The sequence below is a fragment of the Poecile atricapillus genome, chromosome 6, assembly GCF_030490865.1.
Source record: "Poecile atricapillus isolate bPoeAtr1 chromosome 6, bPoeAtr1.hap1, whole genome shotgun sequence".
NCBI lineage: Eukaryota > Metazoa > Chordata > Aves > Passeriformes > Paridae > Poecile > Poecile atricapillus.
In genome coordinates this window covers 25,140,680-25,159,593 of record NC_081254.1, presented here as the reverse complement: position 1 = coordinate 25,159,593, position 18,914 = coordinate 25,140,680, and the positions used below count along the sequence as shown (strand labels likewise).

The window sequence follows — 18,914 nt, the reverse complement described above, 5'->3', positions numbered from 1 at the left end:
GGGGGAGCCGAGGGAAGGCGGGAGCCGAGGGGGGCGCAGCCGGAGAGGGAAAGGGCCCCGAACGAGCGCGGGGCCGAGGCCGCGCCCGGGCAGGGCCGCGCTCAGCTCGGCCGGGCCAGAAGCGCTTCCGGGCGGCGGGCGGAAGTTTCCGCGTTGCCGCGGCGACGGCGCGGCCGCCATGGCGGTGCCGAGCTGGCTGGAGCGGCTGCGGGCGGCTGGCAAGACGGCGCTGGTGCAGGACGGTAACCGCGGGGCGAGGGTCGGGACAGCCCCCGCCCGCTCCCGCCGCGGAGTGTGGGGTGGCCCTGCAGGGAGAGGGCGCGGAGGGGAGCGCTCCTGGGCACAGCCCCGCACCTCGGGCAGGGCCCCGGGGGAGGACACAAGGCCATCAACGCGAGCTGTGGGACGGGCTCTCGGACAATGGGATATGGCCCCAGCAGTGGGACAGAGCCCGGCACCCAGGGTTAGGTGTATCCCGCTGCTTCTCACCATCTGCCTTGCCTCTAGGGAAGCGGAAGATCCACTACTTGTTCGAGGATGGGAAGGAGATGGCCGAAGAGTACGACATTAAGACTGGCCAGTTAATAAGTAAGTGGTGCTCTCAGCTGGCCCCCAGCAGACGTGGTTTGGGACAGGACAGCAGGGCAGTAGGTCTGTACCCTCAGCGCTGGGGTGTTGAGAGGTACCACCTGGTCAGGAACAAATCGTCCCAGCCTATTCTGGGAGACAGGTATGTCTGGCTCAGAATTTTGCAGGGACAGAAGTAGGGTTCAACTTGCAGCCAGGGTTCTCTTAACTTTCATGGCATAGTGTACCTTGCTTTAGCCCAGGATCTCCCCCAGACATCAATCTGTCACAACAGACTTGGATGGACTAGATCATATTGCCATCACAGTTGCCAGGCACCAATTCTGTACCACATGAAGGGCTGAAATGTGCTTTTTGGTGGCTTCTGCTACCGCAAACAAGGTGTTGTTTATGGCTCTTGTCCAAAACCACATCAGCTGCAGCACAGCACCTGTTGCAACCCCACTATGGCTTCAGCACCAAGTAGCAAAAAAGAGAGGCATTCAGCACAGAATTTCTGACTTAGGAACTGGCCAACTAGCAGATCAACTCACACCAAAGTTGAAATTACTGGAAGTAAGATACACGTATTCATATCATCTCAGTGTGCTGGGCAGCTTTGACAGTCAGTTGTCAGAGTTCTTACAGAACAGAAGAGTGAAAACCCTTCTTCTCTCTTCCCCAGGTAGAAAATGGCGAGAGAAGAACACCCTTGGGGGCACCGGCAAGTGGCAGGTGGAAGTGGGAGAGCCAACCTCACCGCTCCTGGGAGCACTGGAGTCAGAGCATATAACAGAGAGCAGCTCAAATGTATGTAAGGGTCTGCAGGTACCACTGCATCTAAAACTACCTTATCTTGTGCTTACAGCAGTTGTTAGAGTGCAAATCACCAAGAGACAGCTTTAATGCACCCAGCACTCTGCTACAAATCACGCCAAAACTCCAGGACCGAGTAGAAAGAAGTACAGCTTAGGTTCTTTAGGAGTTTTCAAGAGATTTGTAGTTTCCTTAAGTAAAGAAACTGTACTGTTGTGCTGGCCAACTACTATCCTGTCTTGAAAGAGCAGGGTTACAGGAAGGGCAGTGCCAGGACAAGTCAGGGGATAGAAAAACAGGTGATAGAAATGAAAGGCACAGGAAGCGCATAGCAGGCTGCTCCCTAATAGGGCACAGCTTATTTCATCTTCACACCCCTAGATCTAGCTGAGGGCACAGCTGTTTTAGTCTCTCACCTGCTTTTCTATAGACCTGAAACAGAAGCACAGCTCTGCACTGCAAATTGGGTCAGAGCTAGGACTGAATCCGGCACGTTCCTAGAGCAGGCAGAGCTCAGTATTTGGTTGCCTGTGAGGAAGAGGCCTCTGTAACCCTGTATTGCAAGGCTTCCTCACTGAACACTTTCAGCCTCCCGGAAGCAGTGCCCAGGGTAAAGGCAGAGCAGCCCTAGCTGTAGGAAAGTGGTGCTCAACAGCTTCTTGAGTTACTCCCTAAAGCTCTAGTATGAAGCTACTCCCATGTGGAGTCTCACAAGGTAGCAAGGAAGGAAACAGGGAGGAGACAGCTGGAGGGACCTTGCTAAAGGTACTTGTTTGCTGTAGCCTATCTTCATGAGGAAGGATACCCTGAGCAGCTTCCAGTGGTGGATCCGTAACCTTCCCTACCCCAAAGAGGTCTACAGTGTCTCCGTGGAAGACGGGCAGCGCTGCTGTGTCATCCGGACCACCAACAAGAAGTCAGTAAGGACAGCACTGCCAGTGCTGACAGTCCCTTGGGGTGGGCTGGCACAGAGGGCAGGCTATGATTGCACAGGGGGCTGTCTCCTCTTCTGTCCCTAGTGTGCAAAGGCTGAGGGGCCTCACCTTGCAGCACGTATCCTGCTGCCCAATTTCCACTCCCAACTTCCTCAGACACGTTTACAAGTAGGGCCTCTCAAGCTCTGCACTGGCCCTTGCAAACTCATCTTGGCTCCAGTAGGGTGGTGCTTGCCCTGTTCTTGCCCTGTCAGATGTCACTTTCTCAGAAAAATAAAGTAAGAGCCTTGCAGACCTTTTGAGGCTAGAACATTCCATTTTCTCCATCTGATTTAGTCACTGCATCTTGGAATGCTGCAGGATTCAACATGGACAGCAAAGTTGTGGGTACCCAGACAGACTCCCTGCATAAACACGTCCTATAGTCACAATGCCAGTGATATGATCTGGAGATAGCAAGCAAAAAAGACAGACTGAATCTGGGAAGGAAGCACCATGGTGTTCTGCCAAGACAGATTTGAGATTGGAGGAAGAAAATGGAAAATTATTTTAAAGCTACATCTTGTAGTGTGTCAATATATGGCACCTCACATGAAATGAAACACACACTATGTGTTTCCCAGAGCATCTACAGCCTCAGATAAATCAAGATGAGGCTGTAGTATTGGGAAGTGAGTGCACGGAACGAGCCTTGGGAGCACAAGGGAAGGTGATGGAAGTGGCTGTAGGTGGTGCTGTCGGCACAGAACTGCGGCCTCTCGGCTGCCGAGGGCTTCGCGATGCGGCACGCGCGAGTCTCCCTGCAAAGAGCTGCTGGAACTCTGCACATCAGCATACCTGGGGGCTCAAAACCAGAAGGCTGGGAAGAGGGAAGTTAACGCACAGAAACATGAAGAAATTACAGCTCTAATACAGAAGGATGTTGGCCTAAATGCACACAGAGGGATTCACACAACAGTGGTGCTTTAGGAGGGAGACCTATGTAGCAAAAGATGAATGAGATTCCCATCAGCCACAAGTGGATATGCATGGAGCTAGGACAGTAATGGAGTACTTGATCCTAAATCCAGCCACATACTGTCACAGACAGGCTTATCTACTCCCAGTCCTAGTGATAGTGGTGTGTATGTGTTCCTTGCCTGTGTATGTGGGAACTTCCTGCATAGGTGCCATAAAGTTACAATGTAGCACTGAGGCTTCACTTACCCCTACCTGAGGTCAGGCTTTTTTGTACCGCTCTCAGGGGGGTCTTCTATGAGCAGCTGACACTTGTTCTCTCACAGACTAGTGTCAGAGGACCCAACAGCAACTCATGGCCTGTGTCTGACAGTTAAGGACTTTTAGAATTAAAGCTGAAAGCCACCTTACTGAGGACAAGAATGACGTTACTGTCAGGAGGGAGCAGGGACAGACACCAGCACTAGCACACTTAGTACAGGCTCCAGGATATCTTAGATCATTTCTCCTGGGTCTCAGCCAGGGCAAGGCACCACTCAGCAACTAATTCCAAGATAGCAACAACAGTGTGGAATCCACAGAGAGCGCACATCACTACGGGAGAGAAAGGAAGCCTCGGAGCCTCTCCAGCCCTTGGAAGTCAGCCACGCTGCTTCTGAGCAACAGAGCTGTGCTGACCGCCAGCCAGAGGCACAAGTAACAGCATGGGCTGCCAAGTCACTACTGAGTAGCTCAGCTCTAAATTCTCAGCATACCAGTAGCAGTTTTCCCTACGGGCTGACAAAAAGTGGGTTTCCAGTAGGAAAATAATAGAGGTGATTTCACACACACACTCTGGATTTCGGGCCAGGACTCAGACTCAGAGTGTAATACTGCCCTTGGCCATGGGGTGAGAGGAGAGGGCAGAGAATCAGCCTGCATCGGCTATGATAACCACCCATCAGCTATGTCCCCAGCCCAGACAGGAGCTCTTCACTTCCACCAGTCACTCTGTTCCCTCTGGCCACGGCAAGGGCTGCTCAAGTGGGATTTGCTTAAAACCTCTTGCTGTAAAATAAATCCATTAAACTGAACTCTGAAAACAAACCTAGAAAGCCACCTCCCCAAACGCCTAACCTGATTCAATTATTGTAGTGAGAGGCAGTGGTAATGTTAGGAGGAGGAGGGGTTGGCAAGGCAGATCTGGTTTCCTTTGATCTTGTCACAGATTTTAGTTTGAGGCCAGCCAAAGCCATTCTTCTCCCCTTCTCCTTAGTCCTGGGGCAGCAGAATGCTGCTGTTTCATTGATGACTCCCAAGGCCCTTTGAAACAGTGGTTTTTTTCTGTGTACTGCTTTTTTTTTTGTCTAATCGGTAAGAAGTTAACACTTCCTTAACATGTCTTTGTGTTCATCTAATCTCTGCTGTTTAACCTTTGACATCTCCCTTATTATCCATGTCTGCCACCTTTTCCAAATACCGACAGCAGTGACAACACAGAACGGTTTGAGCCCTGCGGTAACAAGCCGTGTACATTCCTCCCACTGCACCGGGAAAGCCATTTGGCTTTTGTAGCTGTTTTCACCGTGACTTGGAAAATAAACCGCAATTTGGGCAGAGGTAGCTAGAGAGGCCAAGCCTCACACAGAGCCAGCTGAACTGAGAAGCACCAATCAGGGTAGCAGCCACTGCCTATTCCCACTCTGCTCCAGACACCTCAATACCAGCTACAGGCCAATTCCTTGGAGAGGACTGCCCACAAGAGTGCTGGAAGAGACTAAAAATCCAGCCATGCTTCTGGGTGGGCACAGGACCACATGCCAGTGTATTTGGTGCCGCCCCAGAGAGAGGCAGTAGATGCAGGGCAAGCCATACCAAGCACAGATGATCTCAGGCAAACACAGACACAGGTCTATAGGGTTCTGGCTCCAGAGTCTTAGGAAATCTCTTAGCTAGCAAAAACATCTAACATCTCTGTCCTCTGCTTGGATGTGAGAGGTTTTTGGAAGACTGGGATAGAAACCAGGGAAGGGATGACTAGGAGAGCTCTATGTGCAGAGGAGCACCACAGCCACCATGGGGGCTGCATGGAGATGCTACAGAGCAGAGGCTTAGGTGATTGTGAGCAGTTACATCTGGAGATCTGTGCCCAGGGATATGCCTGAGCACCACCGTGCAACAAAGCAAGTTACCTAGGAAGTACACCAAGAAGTTTAGAAGAGGGGTTTAAGGAAGGATTGCAACACAAAATGATGCATCACAGAGGAAAGTACGGCACAAGAGCTTTGACCACTATTTTGACAAAAACTAAAGGAAGCTGCTACTTAGAGGGAATGAGAGGCCATGAGCAGGGAAAAAGACAAGGAACACTTTGGTAGGGCTGAGTAGTTGATCTTTAATCGTAATTGTCACTATACATACAGGCAAGCTGGAGGGACCAAGCCTGCTGTCACACACCAAAGCTCTTCAGGACTTTGCCAGGTCTGGTTTCCAGTTTGGAGGTTTGTTTCTAGTGCTCCTGCTAACCTGGGGGCACCGGCAGGCACACAACATGGCACAAGGGCCTCCTGCCAACCCTAAGAGTTCTGTTGTCCTCATCTACACTTTGTAGACCAGCAGTCCGTGTCTCAGCACTCCTAGTGGCAGAATAGAAACCCCACCTTCATTATTTCTGTCTCCTCTCTCATTTGTAGGTACTATAAAAAGTTCTCTATTCCTGATCTGGACAGATACCACCTCCCCTTGGATGCAGCTGCCCTGAGCTTCACCCATGCCAACAACACCCTGATCATCACGGTGAGGTTTTAACCACGCAGAAGAGCACTCTGCCCTTCTCTTTATGTTCACAAAGAAGCTAAAGTTCTTACATGTGGGGAAATGAGGCAGAGCTGAGGGTCACCCATGCAGCCCCTTCTCTGTCACACAGTCAGTGGGAGTTTCAGATTACAGTGGGCATGCTGACACTAGCCAAGAGATCCCAGGTGGCAGGAGGGGCCCTGCTTGCTGCTCAAGGTGACATGCAGGTGGAAGAGTGTCTGTCATGCCCTATTTTCCATGTATTCTCTCCCTCAGGCCACAGCAAGCCTCCACTCCCAGTGATACTAAATTTCTCTTGTTTAAGAGCATAAGAGCCCAAGGACTTGCTGCACTTTGAAGTCTCACAGTCTTAAAAAATAATAATAAAAATAATCATCTGCTGCTTTGTGTCAGAGAGGGAACACTTCCACACACATGGTGGAAGCAAGAGACCAGCAACATGGGCACACACTCCTTGTGGCAAGGAGCAGACAGATGCTTTTGAGCAACAGGTGCTTGTCTTACTCATTGCAGAAGTCAGCTACACAGAGGGCACACCCTCTGTGAGAAACCTGGCAGCAGAGCTGAACTGCACATGCAGAGGAAATGGGCCAAGAGGAACACCTTGTGTCCTGAGCTTCTGTTTGCTACTGGCCAAACCTTGCAAAAAGCACCTGCATCCACCACTAAGCTGCAGCTGGGTGAAAGGCCTCTGAGGGGAAGACAGAGGAACTGCAACTGTTACTTCTCTCTGCATTATAAAAAAGCCAAACATATTTTATGTATATATAAATATATATATATATTTTAAAATATATATATATATAACACTTGTGAGCATACAGTTAGTGAACACAGCAAAGATCTGCTTGCCAGAATATTCCAGAGGGGTTGAGAGGGCCACAATTCCACACCTAACTGGAAAGTTTTACTTGCACTGTAAAAGGCACTCCAGAACTTGGCTAATGTCTCTAGTTTGATGGCACCACCTCTCTAAATGGGCTTCAGAGGCAACTGGTAATGGCAAGGCCTCCCTTGGCAGGAGGGCCCTTGCTGGGCTGGCAGCAACAGGCCCCAGCTGGTCTGCTTGGAGCAGAGGCTGAACAGGAGTTCAGAAGTCTTAAGGGCATTTCTCTCTGTCCTACAGTACCAGAAGCCGAAGGAGATCCTGGCTGCAGAAGAGCAGCTGCAGAAGGAGCTGAAGAAGATAAAGGCAGCTAACAGTGGGGATGGAGACTGTAAGACCCAGTAGGCAGTGGCTGCTAAGAGGTTGAGGTGAGGGGCAGCTCTCTGGCACAACTTAATGGTGTTTATTTTGCCTTATCTAATAAAAATGACTTCTGTTGTTAATAGAGCCATTTGGAGGAATCTCTGTAAGGCCAGGAAGATGGCAGGGTAGTTGACCTGTCTGCTGCCTGGCCTGCTCATTTACACAGACATTTCATAAAACCATTGAATGGTTTGTGTTGGAAAGATAACACAAGATAATCTAGTTCTAACCTCCCTGTTGTGGGCAGGGACACCTTCCACTAGACCAGACTGCTCAAAGCCCCATCTAGCCTGGCCTGGAACACCTTCAGGGATGGAATGATCCTTCTATGAATTGTGGGAAGCTGTAGTATGCAAGGGAAGCACACCCATCGACAACCAGCAGCCCTGTCCCCATCCTCCATGAGCAACATGACACCTTGAGAATTCCCCATCTGCCACCATTGCTGAAGGCAGTAATGTCTGGAAAACAAGAACTCCCTCCTCACACCCGTTACTTGCCTGGGATGTGTTTGGAAGCAGCTCCCTCCTGTGCAGTTATGCAGCTCCTCCGTGCAGTCACAAGGATGCTCTGGTGACTTTGGTATCTCTGCAAACAGCATCAATGCTTTTACCTGAGGGGGCACAGCCTATGAAACAGGGTAAAGAGGAAGACATGCAGCTGCTTCCTTAGTGCCAGCCATCCACAATGTGACAGGGCTGAGCAGAGCGCAGGAACCAACATGCAGCTGCCTCCATTTGCATGGCACAGAGGGGAAGCAGTGGTTGGGCCACTGTCTGGCTAAGGAGCAGCAGCTGCCCATCCTTCTGTGAAGGCACAAACATGGCCTATTGCAAACCTCACTGTACAGGGACAACCCCAACAGTGCTGCTTTACCAACTCCTCTCCAACAGCCACCCCCCTGCTTAGATTTCTGAATCTTGTTCCATCCCCGTTCATACCTGAACAGTTGCTACCAAACAAAGTCTACCTTCAAGTGAGCTGCTCATGGGCTCCTAGCATAGCTCCCCTGATGAGGCTGCTTTCAAACCATGACAATTCCTTAGAGTCTGCTCCAGCAAACATATTCCTCCAATTCTTGTGCATCACAAGGGAAAAGCAGCCTCTTAACAGTGGAAATTAATGTACTAACAAAGCACCATGCTGAGTGGTTCACCCTAGAAGTGCTCTCAGTTTGTGATAAAAACCTCTTCTTTACCTATCCAGGATACCCAAATTCAACTAAGTAGGGTTCCCACACTTCCTTCCCCAAGGAGGGCCAGACCTCAGACACCACTGTATTTACTCACAGCACATTATCCACATCCATTCAGACAGCACAGAGCATGCTGAAAGCTATAGTTGTTAAGAGACCCATGTCAGGTTTAGAAGGATAACACAAAAAGGAGCAGAGCTCATTTGGATGTTCCTACAGGATCCCAAAAAATCACATCCAGGCGTTCATACTAGTCTGGGTTGCTGCTTCATTATGCAGGCACCAAATGAGTCACATATCCTACTTTTTTAATTCTTGTTTGAAAAAGTGACAGGAGATCCAAACTCCCAGGAACCACCCTTAATGCAGCAGTGTCACAGGGTCTAGCCAGAAAGAGAGATCTATTAGACATGGATACAGCATCTGAAAATAGGCCCAACCTCCCCATGCACCCAGGCTCTGCAATCAGCAGGTAACATCACAACCCCTTCAGAACTTGAAACAAAACATACAATCTCTTTTGTTTCCTTTCAGTTTTATTTAGCAAAACATGACCATTTCAGCCCTGCCAAGTGCACAGCCTGACCTGACGGCCAGCTTGGGGAGGCACACTGAAAGCAGGGCTGGCTCTGCCTTTTAGCTCAATTGTTGCTCTTGGCTGTGAAGGACAACACAAGCAGCTGTCAGAACAGCAAATTAAGGAGAAAGGTGGGCCTCACTCCAGCCACCTTTCCCTTCCACCAAATCAGTCCAGCCCACACGCAGCCTAGTCTTGCTTCACGTGCTTATAGCCTGGCTGATCTCAAACAGACCAGCACACAGCTGATGGAGCATCCTGGCTCAACTTGCCCCTCAAATGATGTATCCACAGGAGAAAAAAAAAGGAAGAAAGATAAAAAGAAAAAAAGGAACACAGTTAATAAAACAATACCTGACTTGCACAAAATAAAAAGAGTAAAGGACAATTGGCCTATTATTTTCACTAACAGGCAGGTAAGGTTGAGAAAGTTTGGCCCTTTGTGCACTCTTCATTGTAGCTTTCTGGCAGGCAAAAAAGTCCCTTCAGAAGCCTTGTGGGCCTTTCTCACCTCTCCTGCCCTGCAATTCCCTGAGCCAAGTGTCAGCTCTGCTGAGCTGGGGTCACCAGAAGCAGCTGTGGTGCCCTTCACGAGGCAGTGAAGTCCAGGACGTGCAGGGCTGATGCCAGGGCAGCGTACAGGTGAGTGGTACTGAAACGGAGGCAGTACACTGGGCTGCTGGTGGGTGAAGACAGGTGAAAGCTCTGCAAAGGAACAGGACAATCAATCTTTCAGAGACAAGGTCAGCTCAAAGATGCTGGCTGGTGTTACAGATCTAAAGGCTGAGATGTCTGAGCAAAGCAGGTTTTCCCTGCATATAGGTTTGCCATGGTGGACTAGCCCCAAAGACAGCCAAGCAGCCCCTCTTTCTTTTTCCCATGAGACGTGCACTGGGCTGCCAGAGAACAGCTGAGAGGCTCTGCTGCTGCCAGTCTCCCAGCAGTGCTCACCTGCAGGCACCGAGTCTGCCGCTTATCCCAGAGGCGCACCACACCATAGTAGGAAGAGCCACTGGCAATCATATGGTTCTTATCACTCCTTATGCAGTACAGGGCACTGTCATGGGGCTCTTCCCACTCCTGGACGCACTTCCTGCAAGGGCAACACAAACCAGAGCAGGGCTGAGCCTCCACTCCTCCATCCACTTTGCCTGAAGGAGTTAATCCAGTGAGAGCTGAGTTCCCAGAAACTGCACAAGGACAGTCCAGGAGCCTTGCCTCGGCCCGAGACAAGCAGGGCAGGCTCACCTGGTGCTGGTCCGTATGTCCCAGTAGCGGATGTAGGTGTCATACCCACAAGAAAGGAGAAGGGAGGGTGTTTCGTAGAACACATCCAGGACTCCAGCTCCACGGTGGAAGTCGGTCCCTAAACAGGTCAACAGCTGACCACTGCAATGAAACACATTAGGAGAAGAGTCATTCAGAGCAAAAAGTCCTGCCAGTTCAGCTGGCCAGAGCAGAGATGGTGTCACAGAAGTCTTCCAGATCTCATTTCTGTGATATAATGGAATACAAAAGCCTGCACAGTTTTCCTCTCCCACCCCCAGCTTCTGCTACTGGTTGGGCCGCTAACCATGAAGGTTGTCATGAAGGGTGACCAGCAGGAGTCTCGGCTGAAAGAGGAAGAGCCAAGGTACAGCTGAGCCCCAGCAGAATGGGATCCTTTTCCCTGGGAGAAGTGACCAGTATTCTGAATTATATGGCTCCACTTCCATAGGAAACAACTCCCAGCTTAGTCAGACTCCAAACGGCAAGAGCCATTTACCTATTCAATCCTGTCCCATACTCCATCCTCCAAAATAATGTCCACTGGGGCATTTCCCTGGATCCTTGACACACAGCACAGATCCACAGGCAAATCAGACTCTCCCAACCCAGTTTGTCATGGCTGTTCTTCTCAACCCACTCCAATTACACTACCTTACAAACACCATATCTGGGGCTGAATGTGATAGGTCAAAAGCAACACCCCAATGATGCTCTGCAGATGATCTTCCAAAGGGTAGATTTTTCTCTTTTGTTTGACCCTTTCCTCCTTTTTAATTCCTTGCTTGCAGTGAAAGAGCAAAAGCAAGATCTCAATGAAACTCTGTGCTGGGTGCTTTGTGGTGGTATCACTCGGCTACTTGTTCATGTGCAGAACCAGCAGCTCACCAGGTGGATGGTGCCCTGCCAGACTTCAAGAAGAAGCTTGAGCCCCTTCCCTGGGTCACATGGAATTGCATCAGGTGCATGGCACAGCCTGTCCCAGTGTCATTCCACCTGCTGCAGCAGCCAGTGATACTCAGACATGACAGACTCTTGGGAATGGAGTGGACAATCTGCCCAGCTGCTTGAAATAGCCACCTATTGCAAACCCTCCTTTTTTTCCTTCTCCTCACACTCTCTACATCAAAAATGCTGGACACAATAAAACTTGAAGCACCTGCTTTTCAAACTCTGCAGCATGGCCACCCCTCTCCAACAGCCTCCTGGTTCTCAGGACAATGAAGCAGTCCTGAAAGCCAACAGCACAGATCCCGCAGTGGGGTCACTCTCAGCATCTCCCTCCATTATTTTGTTACATTCTGCTCCTTGATCCAGCATCACACAGTTCTGAGGCACACGGCCAAATGCCTTAATTCTGTCTGTAATCTGGGCTAAAGCCCTCGTCGGGGGATAAAGACCACACAAAAGGAGAAATAGAGTCCTGGGAGATGTTAAAACAAGTAAACACCTTTGTGTCAGGAGAGAGAAATCGCTGATAAAGCAGATTAGCGCCTCGAGCCCTGGTGTCCCCAGATCAGAAGGCGAGCCCTGGCCGATCTTTGCAGCCAGCACGCTTCTATGATCACAGAGCTGGCGGCATGCTGGGGCCAGCCTGTTTCCCCACAGTCACTCTCCAAAGAGCAGATTATGTAGAATAACAATTTCTTTGTGGCTGTGTAATTCCCTCCGTGACCGTGGCTGTGGGCAGCTACATTGGACCTTGATGCCAGGGCCCTAGCAACCATTTAGAGAGACCAACCAGCCCTAGCAATGGCCCCCCCATGCAAACCTCTCGGACAAGCTTTAACATCAAGTGCATGAATTAATCCCCCCCAACACGAATCCAGGGGTGCTGGCTTATTGGACTTTGTGTTTCTCCAGGCAAGGGATAGAGGGGATTCCAGGCTTCAGCCCTTTGCAACCTTCTCACAATACATTAACCCTTGGAAGGTTACTTGCAATACAAGCTAGCAGCAATTCTGCACCTGTCTGTGGGTTGAGAGGTTGAAGCACTCATGGTTTGATCACCGTGAGCAAGAGCAATGGGGTTTGGTTGACACAGGAAGGTATTCAGATCCACCGTGGGGTGAGACATGGATGGACATGAGTGCTCTGGCACTCCCCTGCCCTTCCAGGCACACAGATCCCCTCTATCTCCCATTCTGCAAAGCCAGCAGGACAAATGGACATGCACACAGCCCTTATCAAGGCTTCTGCTAAACCTTCTTCATCCTACAAGATGTATGCATGACCCAGAGTTATAAGACATACAACAGAGGTATGAGGAGTCAGCTGCTCTCCCAGGCAAGAATCCTTGGACTACATGTGAGATGCATAAGGGGCCAGGCTGCCCAACTGACAGAGTCTTCTGCCAGTTGCTCAGGCAGGAGCAAGGAGTTACCCCCAAGAGGTGAGCCACCCCAGCCAACCCTAGGCAGCACCAGCAGCTTGAACCCTAAGCACCACCTAGGTGCTTCCCTCACAGTTTTTCTTCATGCCTTCACACCACTGCAGTGGTACCCAAGCACTTCAACAGAGTCACACCAGATTTTCTCCCTCCACTTAGCTTTCCATCCCAGGCAACAAAAATGAAAGAAAAGGCAACAAAAAAAGGGAGGAGAAAAGAAAAGGATTTGCTTTTCTCTGTAGGCATAAAATAAGCACACATACTTGAAAGCTACTGCAGCAAAGTAAACCTTGCTTTGCTAGTTTGTTTATCAGTTTGGTTCTCCTGGCCCAAGAACAGGTCAGCCAAAGCAGCTCTCAGGTGGGAGCGGCAGTCCCCGGAATCAGGAGCAGCTCTTTGGCAATTTACACAGGCAATGTGGTAATTGCTACAATGAAGCATTTAACCATCTGGCACCAGGGGAAAATTTACTGTGCTGTACACTGGGCATGCAAACAAAACACCCATGTGTTCTGGCATGGGCATACTTAAGGTGGAAAAAGATGCAGAACACAATTAGTATTTCCCCTTTATTCAGCAGATTAAGGTGTCTCTGGACAGCTGTCACCATGCCAGAGTAGCTCTACGTGGCTGTAGCATACACAGCCATGCTGAGCCATGCTGGGAAGGAAATTCTGCCACCACAACTCTTCCAGTCTTGGGATAACAAGTTAGTGCCCACAAATTGTCCACTCTTGGTTATCCCAAATACTCCCTTCCCTCAAACCTTATAACTGAACAGCCTCCCCTTTCTTGGGAGGAAAACCCACAGCTAATCCTTAATAACCCATAAAGGATCAAGACAACCCATGAACAGGCATCAGAATAGCAGCAGCTATACCAGCACACCACCAGTGGTTTCTAACAACTTAGAGGGACAGAAGATACCTTCTCCATGAGGGACAGAACGAGATGGCATAGCTATCTTGGATCTTTTTCACCAGCACCAGCCAAACACAGCAAGAAACCTACACACCTTTCAAATCCCAGGTAGGCTGATCATCAGTACTTCAGAGGCCCTGCCTTTGTTACAGGCTGTGAAGGTTTTAGGCAGGAAGTGTCTGTGAAGACCAAGCAAGACCAAACATGGAAGGGCCACACCATCTTCCCACCCTGCCATGGCCCTCCAGCAGCAGCAAGTAGCTGTTTTGCTCCCAGGTCTTCAGGCAAGCCAGGTAGTTACCTGTGCAGATGGCTGGAGCTTTCTTTGTCTTTGTACTGAACAGCCTGGGCCAGATAGTGCCCATGTTCAGTCCCAGTGCCGGGTGGCACCAACAGAAACAACCAGTGGAGCTCCGTGAGGCAGAATCACAAATACAACAGTGCAAGTTTTCGGGAAAGACCAGTCTAGAGCCAGAGCTATCAATTTCAGTACTTTAATCACAAACCATACGGGCCAATGTGGCACCAACAAACACAGAGGTAGGCATCCACTGTCAAGGAATCTCATAATATTCCTAATTTTTCATACTTCCTGTTAAGCATCTAGACAAACTGAATAATATTGGCAGTAATCCAGTACCAGCCCACAAGGAACAGAGCCAGAGCAAATCCAGCAGCCTATTTCATCCCTAGCACAGGAAAGCTGTGTTAGCACTAGGCTCCAGACTCCTTGGTGATAGAACAAGATGTTTAAACAAAGTCCATGTGCCTGGAAAATGTATCCAACTGCTAAGTCCAACAATGAAAGGCATTTTGTTCAGATACTATAGAGAATCCTTTGATTCATCCTAACCAATTTCTAAGTTATTCAAGACTTTCAAAATTACTTTCAAAATCAGATATTTATTTAGGATTTCCATTTCCATTCCACGCAAGAAAATTAGCCATGAGCATAGTTCTCCTGATATCTCCAGAAGACGGCAGCCTGGAAGCAAAGTGAAGGGAATAAACAGGCTGGTTTCTTTAAGTTATTGTTCTTCTTTTTAAAAACACTTCAAGTTCTATTCCTTCTCAATCACTAATATGAAAACAGAATAAAATCAGTCATGGCAGAGCCCAGATGGTTACTTTCTGGATAACCCATGGGATGTTGCTTCACCAAGTTAAAATTATATACAGCCTCCCAGGCCACTGCAACTATTTGTATGGCCATAAAAGCTCAAGATCTCCCTGAGATCTTGATAGTCAGAGTCCTAAAGAAGTCAGCATCTACCTTCCTGGAACCTGCCCATTTGCTGAAGATCTTGCCAAGCTGTCACCAGTACACAAGAACTACACTCCAAAAGCTGGGATGAAACAACATTTTTCTCCCTACCCTCAATTTCTGGTGACCCCAATTCACTAGAATTGATATATTATATAACTGTGCAAACTCTAGGAAACTGCTGTATTTTGAACATCTGTTGAAAACAGAGATGTGCAAAACTGAGGACAATTCATTTGCTCTGGAATCCCCATCTGTGAACTGTGATCATCCATCAAAGAGGAGAATCTATTGCACATAAGCAGATGACTATTCAGAAACCAAACAGAACTCTAAACCAAATTTTCAGCCCAAATAACTATTTGGAACAACAGGTGGAAAGCATATACTTAAAAAAAAAAGATATAAAGAACCCTGTTCAGTTCCAAACATTGGCATATTTGGTTTGAGTATCAAACATAGAAAGGAAACCAAATCTATTTAAAAATTATTATCCCAAGTGCAGCATTTGCACAATTTCTGCACAATTGCACAATGTGTCACCCAATTAGGAGAGCACACCAAAACCAAAGGGAAGAGCCGAGCTGCTGTCTCTTCCAGGTGCTTTGCAATAGCAGCTGAGGCATTTGAGGGGATGCAGCAACTTATGCTAAGAAGGGAAAGGCTTGACCAAATAACATCTTTATTGTACATAGGGAGAAACGCAGATCCTTGTCGAAGTTATTCTTCTGTCCTACCCCAAAGCTGCCCCTGCATTTAGACCAGGCTACTAATTCCTGCAGGGAGGTGTGGGATTGGCTCGGGGAATTTTGAGGGAGCACCTCCAAGTGAAATGGCTCAGAGATGCTGTTTCAAGTGATTTTCATGGCAAATGCCCCTCTCTGATTCCTCAGTGCAGCTGAAGGGACTTGAGGCAGTAGGGGGGAAAGACACCAACGACGGTCTGAGATTGTGTAGAGGGAAGAGACAGAAGAGGGAGTTTTGCCTTCTTTTCTTCTGCTTTCTCTGAATTGGCCCACACACGTTTTAAATGGTCCAATAAAAAGATACAATTTCTTTACCTTTCCAGCTCTGGGACCCTGTGAGTTTTTGTTGTTCGGGTTCCCGTAAGGTTAAGTTCAGAGGATAAACTGACACACTGGGCTATGGGAAAAAGCCAGTTTCTTCAAATAAAGCCACAACGGTGCAAAAGAGACCCTGCTGGGGCTTTTATTTGGGAAAACAAACAGAAATGGCACCAAGCCCTTCTGCTTTACGAACCAATTTAACTATAAAACCAATGTTCTCCCTCTCGGGGGTGAGGAGGGGAGAGAGACAGGACATGACAATAGTCCAAAACCTTGAAGGGAAAAAAAAAAAGATAGGACAAAAAAGGTTGTCTATCCCCTTTTCTTTCTTGTCCATGGCTCCTTTTCTTAGCACACGTGTGTTCTTGTAAAAACGATTAGATTGCAATTTGTATAACATGGTGACCCCCAAATTCAGACATTTAACCCCTTTTCTCTGCAAAGAATGTCAAGAATGTCTTCTCTGTCTTTCTTTCCAACGGGAGGAGTAGGGGGGAATTCTCAAACTGTGATTTCTTGGAGGAAGAGAAAAAGAGGGAGGCGAGGAAAAGAAGCAGGGAATTCTCAAAGCCTCTCGCCTTTCGCCCCACTTGTGTGGGAACAGGCGGCTGTATTGCTCCCTTTCTGGACAGAACTCTGCAGGTCTCCTTTAGTGGGGAGACAAAAAAATGGAGAGTCCAAATCAAAACAAAGCCATCTGTTTAAATGAGCTACCACTAGCCAGTGACAGAGGGGGTTCCTCATTCACTCCTTCCCATTCTTCTCTCTTGCCTCTGTTGATTCTCTCTCAACCCAGGGAAAAATAAAGATTACTTTTGCTTTGGCTCAGAGGGATGAAACTGATTGATGCGCTTGGAGTGTCCAGCCCCCACCCATGCTCTCCAATTGTTCAGGGGCTTGTAAACTTGTCATAAATACGCCTGAATAAGGGTTCAAAGGCCGCAGCATGCCCTGAACATGCACGTATCCAAAATTCAGGAGCTTGGCCTCATGGTCCTTTCTAGTGAGACAGGGCCAAGACTGCCATGGGGAAGAAAGTATTTAGGATAAACACCTGTGTTTCTCCTCTTACAATGATTTTACATTTAGGTTAAGATGGACCAAAGCCCTCTTAACAAAAAGAAGGCAGAAGATGCCCAGCTTATGTGAGAAGAGTTCAGAAACACAGTGTTACAAAAACCAAAACTCAACCAGAAATCAGTAAAGAACAGCGAGGCCTCAGTTTTGAGAAAACATACATACCATGAGAATACATTGCACAGACAAGACTGAAGCAATACATTATAGACAGGAGACAGAGTTCTGAACACAACGAAGTCTTCTAAAAGGGACAGTCATCCAAGAAATCACCACTTAAGAGACTCCCTGCAGCAGCAAGCTTTCTCCAGAATGAGTTCAAGCCGGCCATAGGCCTGGTGTCCTGCTTCCAACAACACCCAAGACCTCAAGGTCTGGATTGGTCATTGTGATTTAAAACTGTTCAGCCAGAGATGGACAGAGATGCTGAGAAAGAAATGCAAGGTTGAAAGGAATAGGGAGCCCCTTTCCCACAAAACCTGGAGAAGTTTCCCTGGCAAAAAAAGATGCCTGCCATATGAATCTACAGAAAAGCAGGACCAGAAAGAGTAATCCACATCTACTGCATTTATTCTTCTGCTCCCCAAATCCTGTGAAACTGCTATCAGTGACAGGATATTTGCTACTGCTTGTCTCTCCTCTTAGACATATGCACCCACTTCTCTGTGACTGGATAAATCCAGTTTAAATGCCTGGGTGAAACAGACTCTCCACATTTCTTGGAGTCAGTTACCTTCCCTTTTGATCTAGCAACTCCAGTCCTGAATACATGTGCTTCTTCCACCCAACAGCTCCTTCGGTGATTAAATTAGAAGGTCTCAAACTTGTATAAACCTTGGAATTCAAAGCTGTGGAGAGAATGCTCTTCAATAGAAATTATTTTAGAGCAGAACACTAAGAAGCCTTGAGCCAAGCTTCTACTTGAAAAACTTTAATTCAAAACATTCAGCAAGACTATAACCGACAACTAGAACTGCAGATTCTCATTTCACTCATCTACTTCCACACAATTAAAAAACTGGAGCACAACAGGAGACAGTCAAGAAGGACTGTATTTAAACAGGAAATCATCAGTAGTGATCAGCTGACCAGGGTGTTCAGTGCTATATGCTTTAACTCTCAAATTACACTTGCTGTTTAAGACCAGTACAGGGAGCACAGATTTTAACTCCATGGGCTCTGAAAAGCCACCAAAATGGATGCAGATCAACATAAGCCAGAAGTTGAAAAGACAGCAACTCAGTTCTTGCCCCCTCCATGGCCCAGACAGATGTAACCTAGCTAGGAACCCACACACACTAGAGATAGAGTAGCAGCACATCAGCAAACTTAAGCCAGCTGTTTAGGATGGTAACACACTGGCTCTTGGAAAGAAAGAGCACTGTGCAATAGCACTATAGGCGGAACAGATTAGTAACCTGCTCAGCAGCTGCCTGGCAACCTGAGACTCCTCCCCAGCCCTCTGCTGAGAGCACCAACCATACACCTGAATCTCCCTTCTCCTCCACTCCCAAGTCACTCTCATGAATCCTCTACCTCCCACCTCCCCAAAACCTGCAGACATCAAAGGCACCTGCCTTGAACACCTGAAGAGCAGGGGGGCCCGACAGTCAAGAAATGCAACACTGTAACTTCCCCTTCCATGCACTCTCTATTTTTTTTTTTTATCCATCTCTTTGAAAAAGGTGGCAGAGATAAATGGAGAACAAAGGAACAAGAAAAAGCCACAGCTCTGGCCCACACCCTGCCTATTACTTAAGGGGGAAGGAACTCTTCCGAAAGAGGAGGAAAAAAATGTTCTCCGACACAATGGCTCAAAAGGCCAGGCAGCAAACCGG

The 18,914-nt window shown here is 48.3% G+C and overlaps 2 protein-coding genes across 5 annotated transcripts in view; one reads left to right on the top strand and one right to left on the bottom strand.

Annotated features, from left to right (window-relative positions):
- Nucleotides 1-61: 61 nt before the first annotated feature.
- DPCD (deleted in primary ciliary dyskinesia homolog (mouse)) lies at nucleotides 62-7,400 on the top strand. 2 transcript variants are annotated; one of them, XM_058840954.1, is made up of 6 exons: nucleotides 62-242; nucleotides 508-588; nucleotides 1,253-1,377; nucleotides 2,166-2,299; nucleotides 5,948-6,050; nucleotides 7,198-7,400. In XM_058840954.1, the coding sequence occupies exons 1-6, from the start codon at nucleotides 179-181 to the stop codon at nucleotides 7,300-7,302; spliced, it is 612 nt and encodes a 203-aa protein (XP_058696937.1). In that variant the 5' UTR covers nucleotides 62-178; the 3' UTR covers nucleotides 7,303-7,400. The 2 variants fall into 2 exon arrangements, with proteins under 2 accessions (XP_058696937.1, XP_058696938.1); XM_058840955.1 differs by lacking the exons at nucleotides 62-242; nucleotides 508-588 and adding an exon at nucleotides 249-468 and having other exon boundaries at nucleotides 1,257-1,377.
- A 1,489-nt stretch (nucleotides 7,401-8,889) lies between these two features.
- Nucleotides 8,890-18,914, bottom strand: part of FBXW4 (F-box and WD repeat domain containing 4) — a 60,689-nt gene continuing 50,664 nt past the window's right edge. For 2 of the 3 annotated variants that reach the window (XM_058840952.1, XM_058840953.1), the window contains exons 6-8: nucleotides 10,341-10,481; nucleotides 10,044-10,185; nucleotides 8,890-9,797 (exon numbers count right to left, since the gene is read on the bottom strand). In XM_058840952.1, coding sequence (XP_058696935.1) covers nucleotides 9,681-9,797; nucleotides 10,044-10,185; nucleotides 10,341-10,481 — 400 coding nt within the window. In that variant the 3' untranslated portion in view covers nucleotides 8,890-9,680. The remainder of the gene's footprint in view (nucleotides 9,798-10,043; nucleotides 10,186-10,340; nucleotides 10,482-18,914) is intronic. The other variant, XM_058840951.1, reaches the window with a different exon arrangement.

Excerpts from the sequence above, each read along its gene's own strand:
- DPCD (XM_058840954.1), top strand. The coding sequence starts at position 179 with ATGGCGGTGCCGAGCTGGCTGGAGCGGCTGCGGGCGGCTGGCAAGACG. Across the intron at positions 243-507 it reads GACGGCGCTGGTGCAGGACG|GGAAGCGGAAGATCCACTAC; the intron begins GTAACCGCGGGG and ends CCTTGCCTCTAG. Across the intron at positions 589-1,252 it reads TAAGACTGGCCAGTTAATAA|GTAGAAAATGGCGAGAGAAG; the intron begins GTAAGTGGTGCT and ends TCTCTTCCCCAG.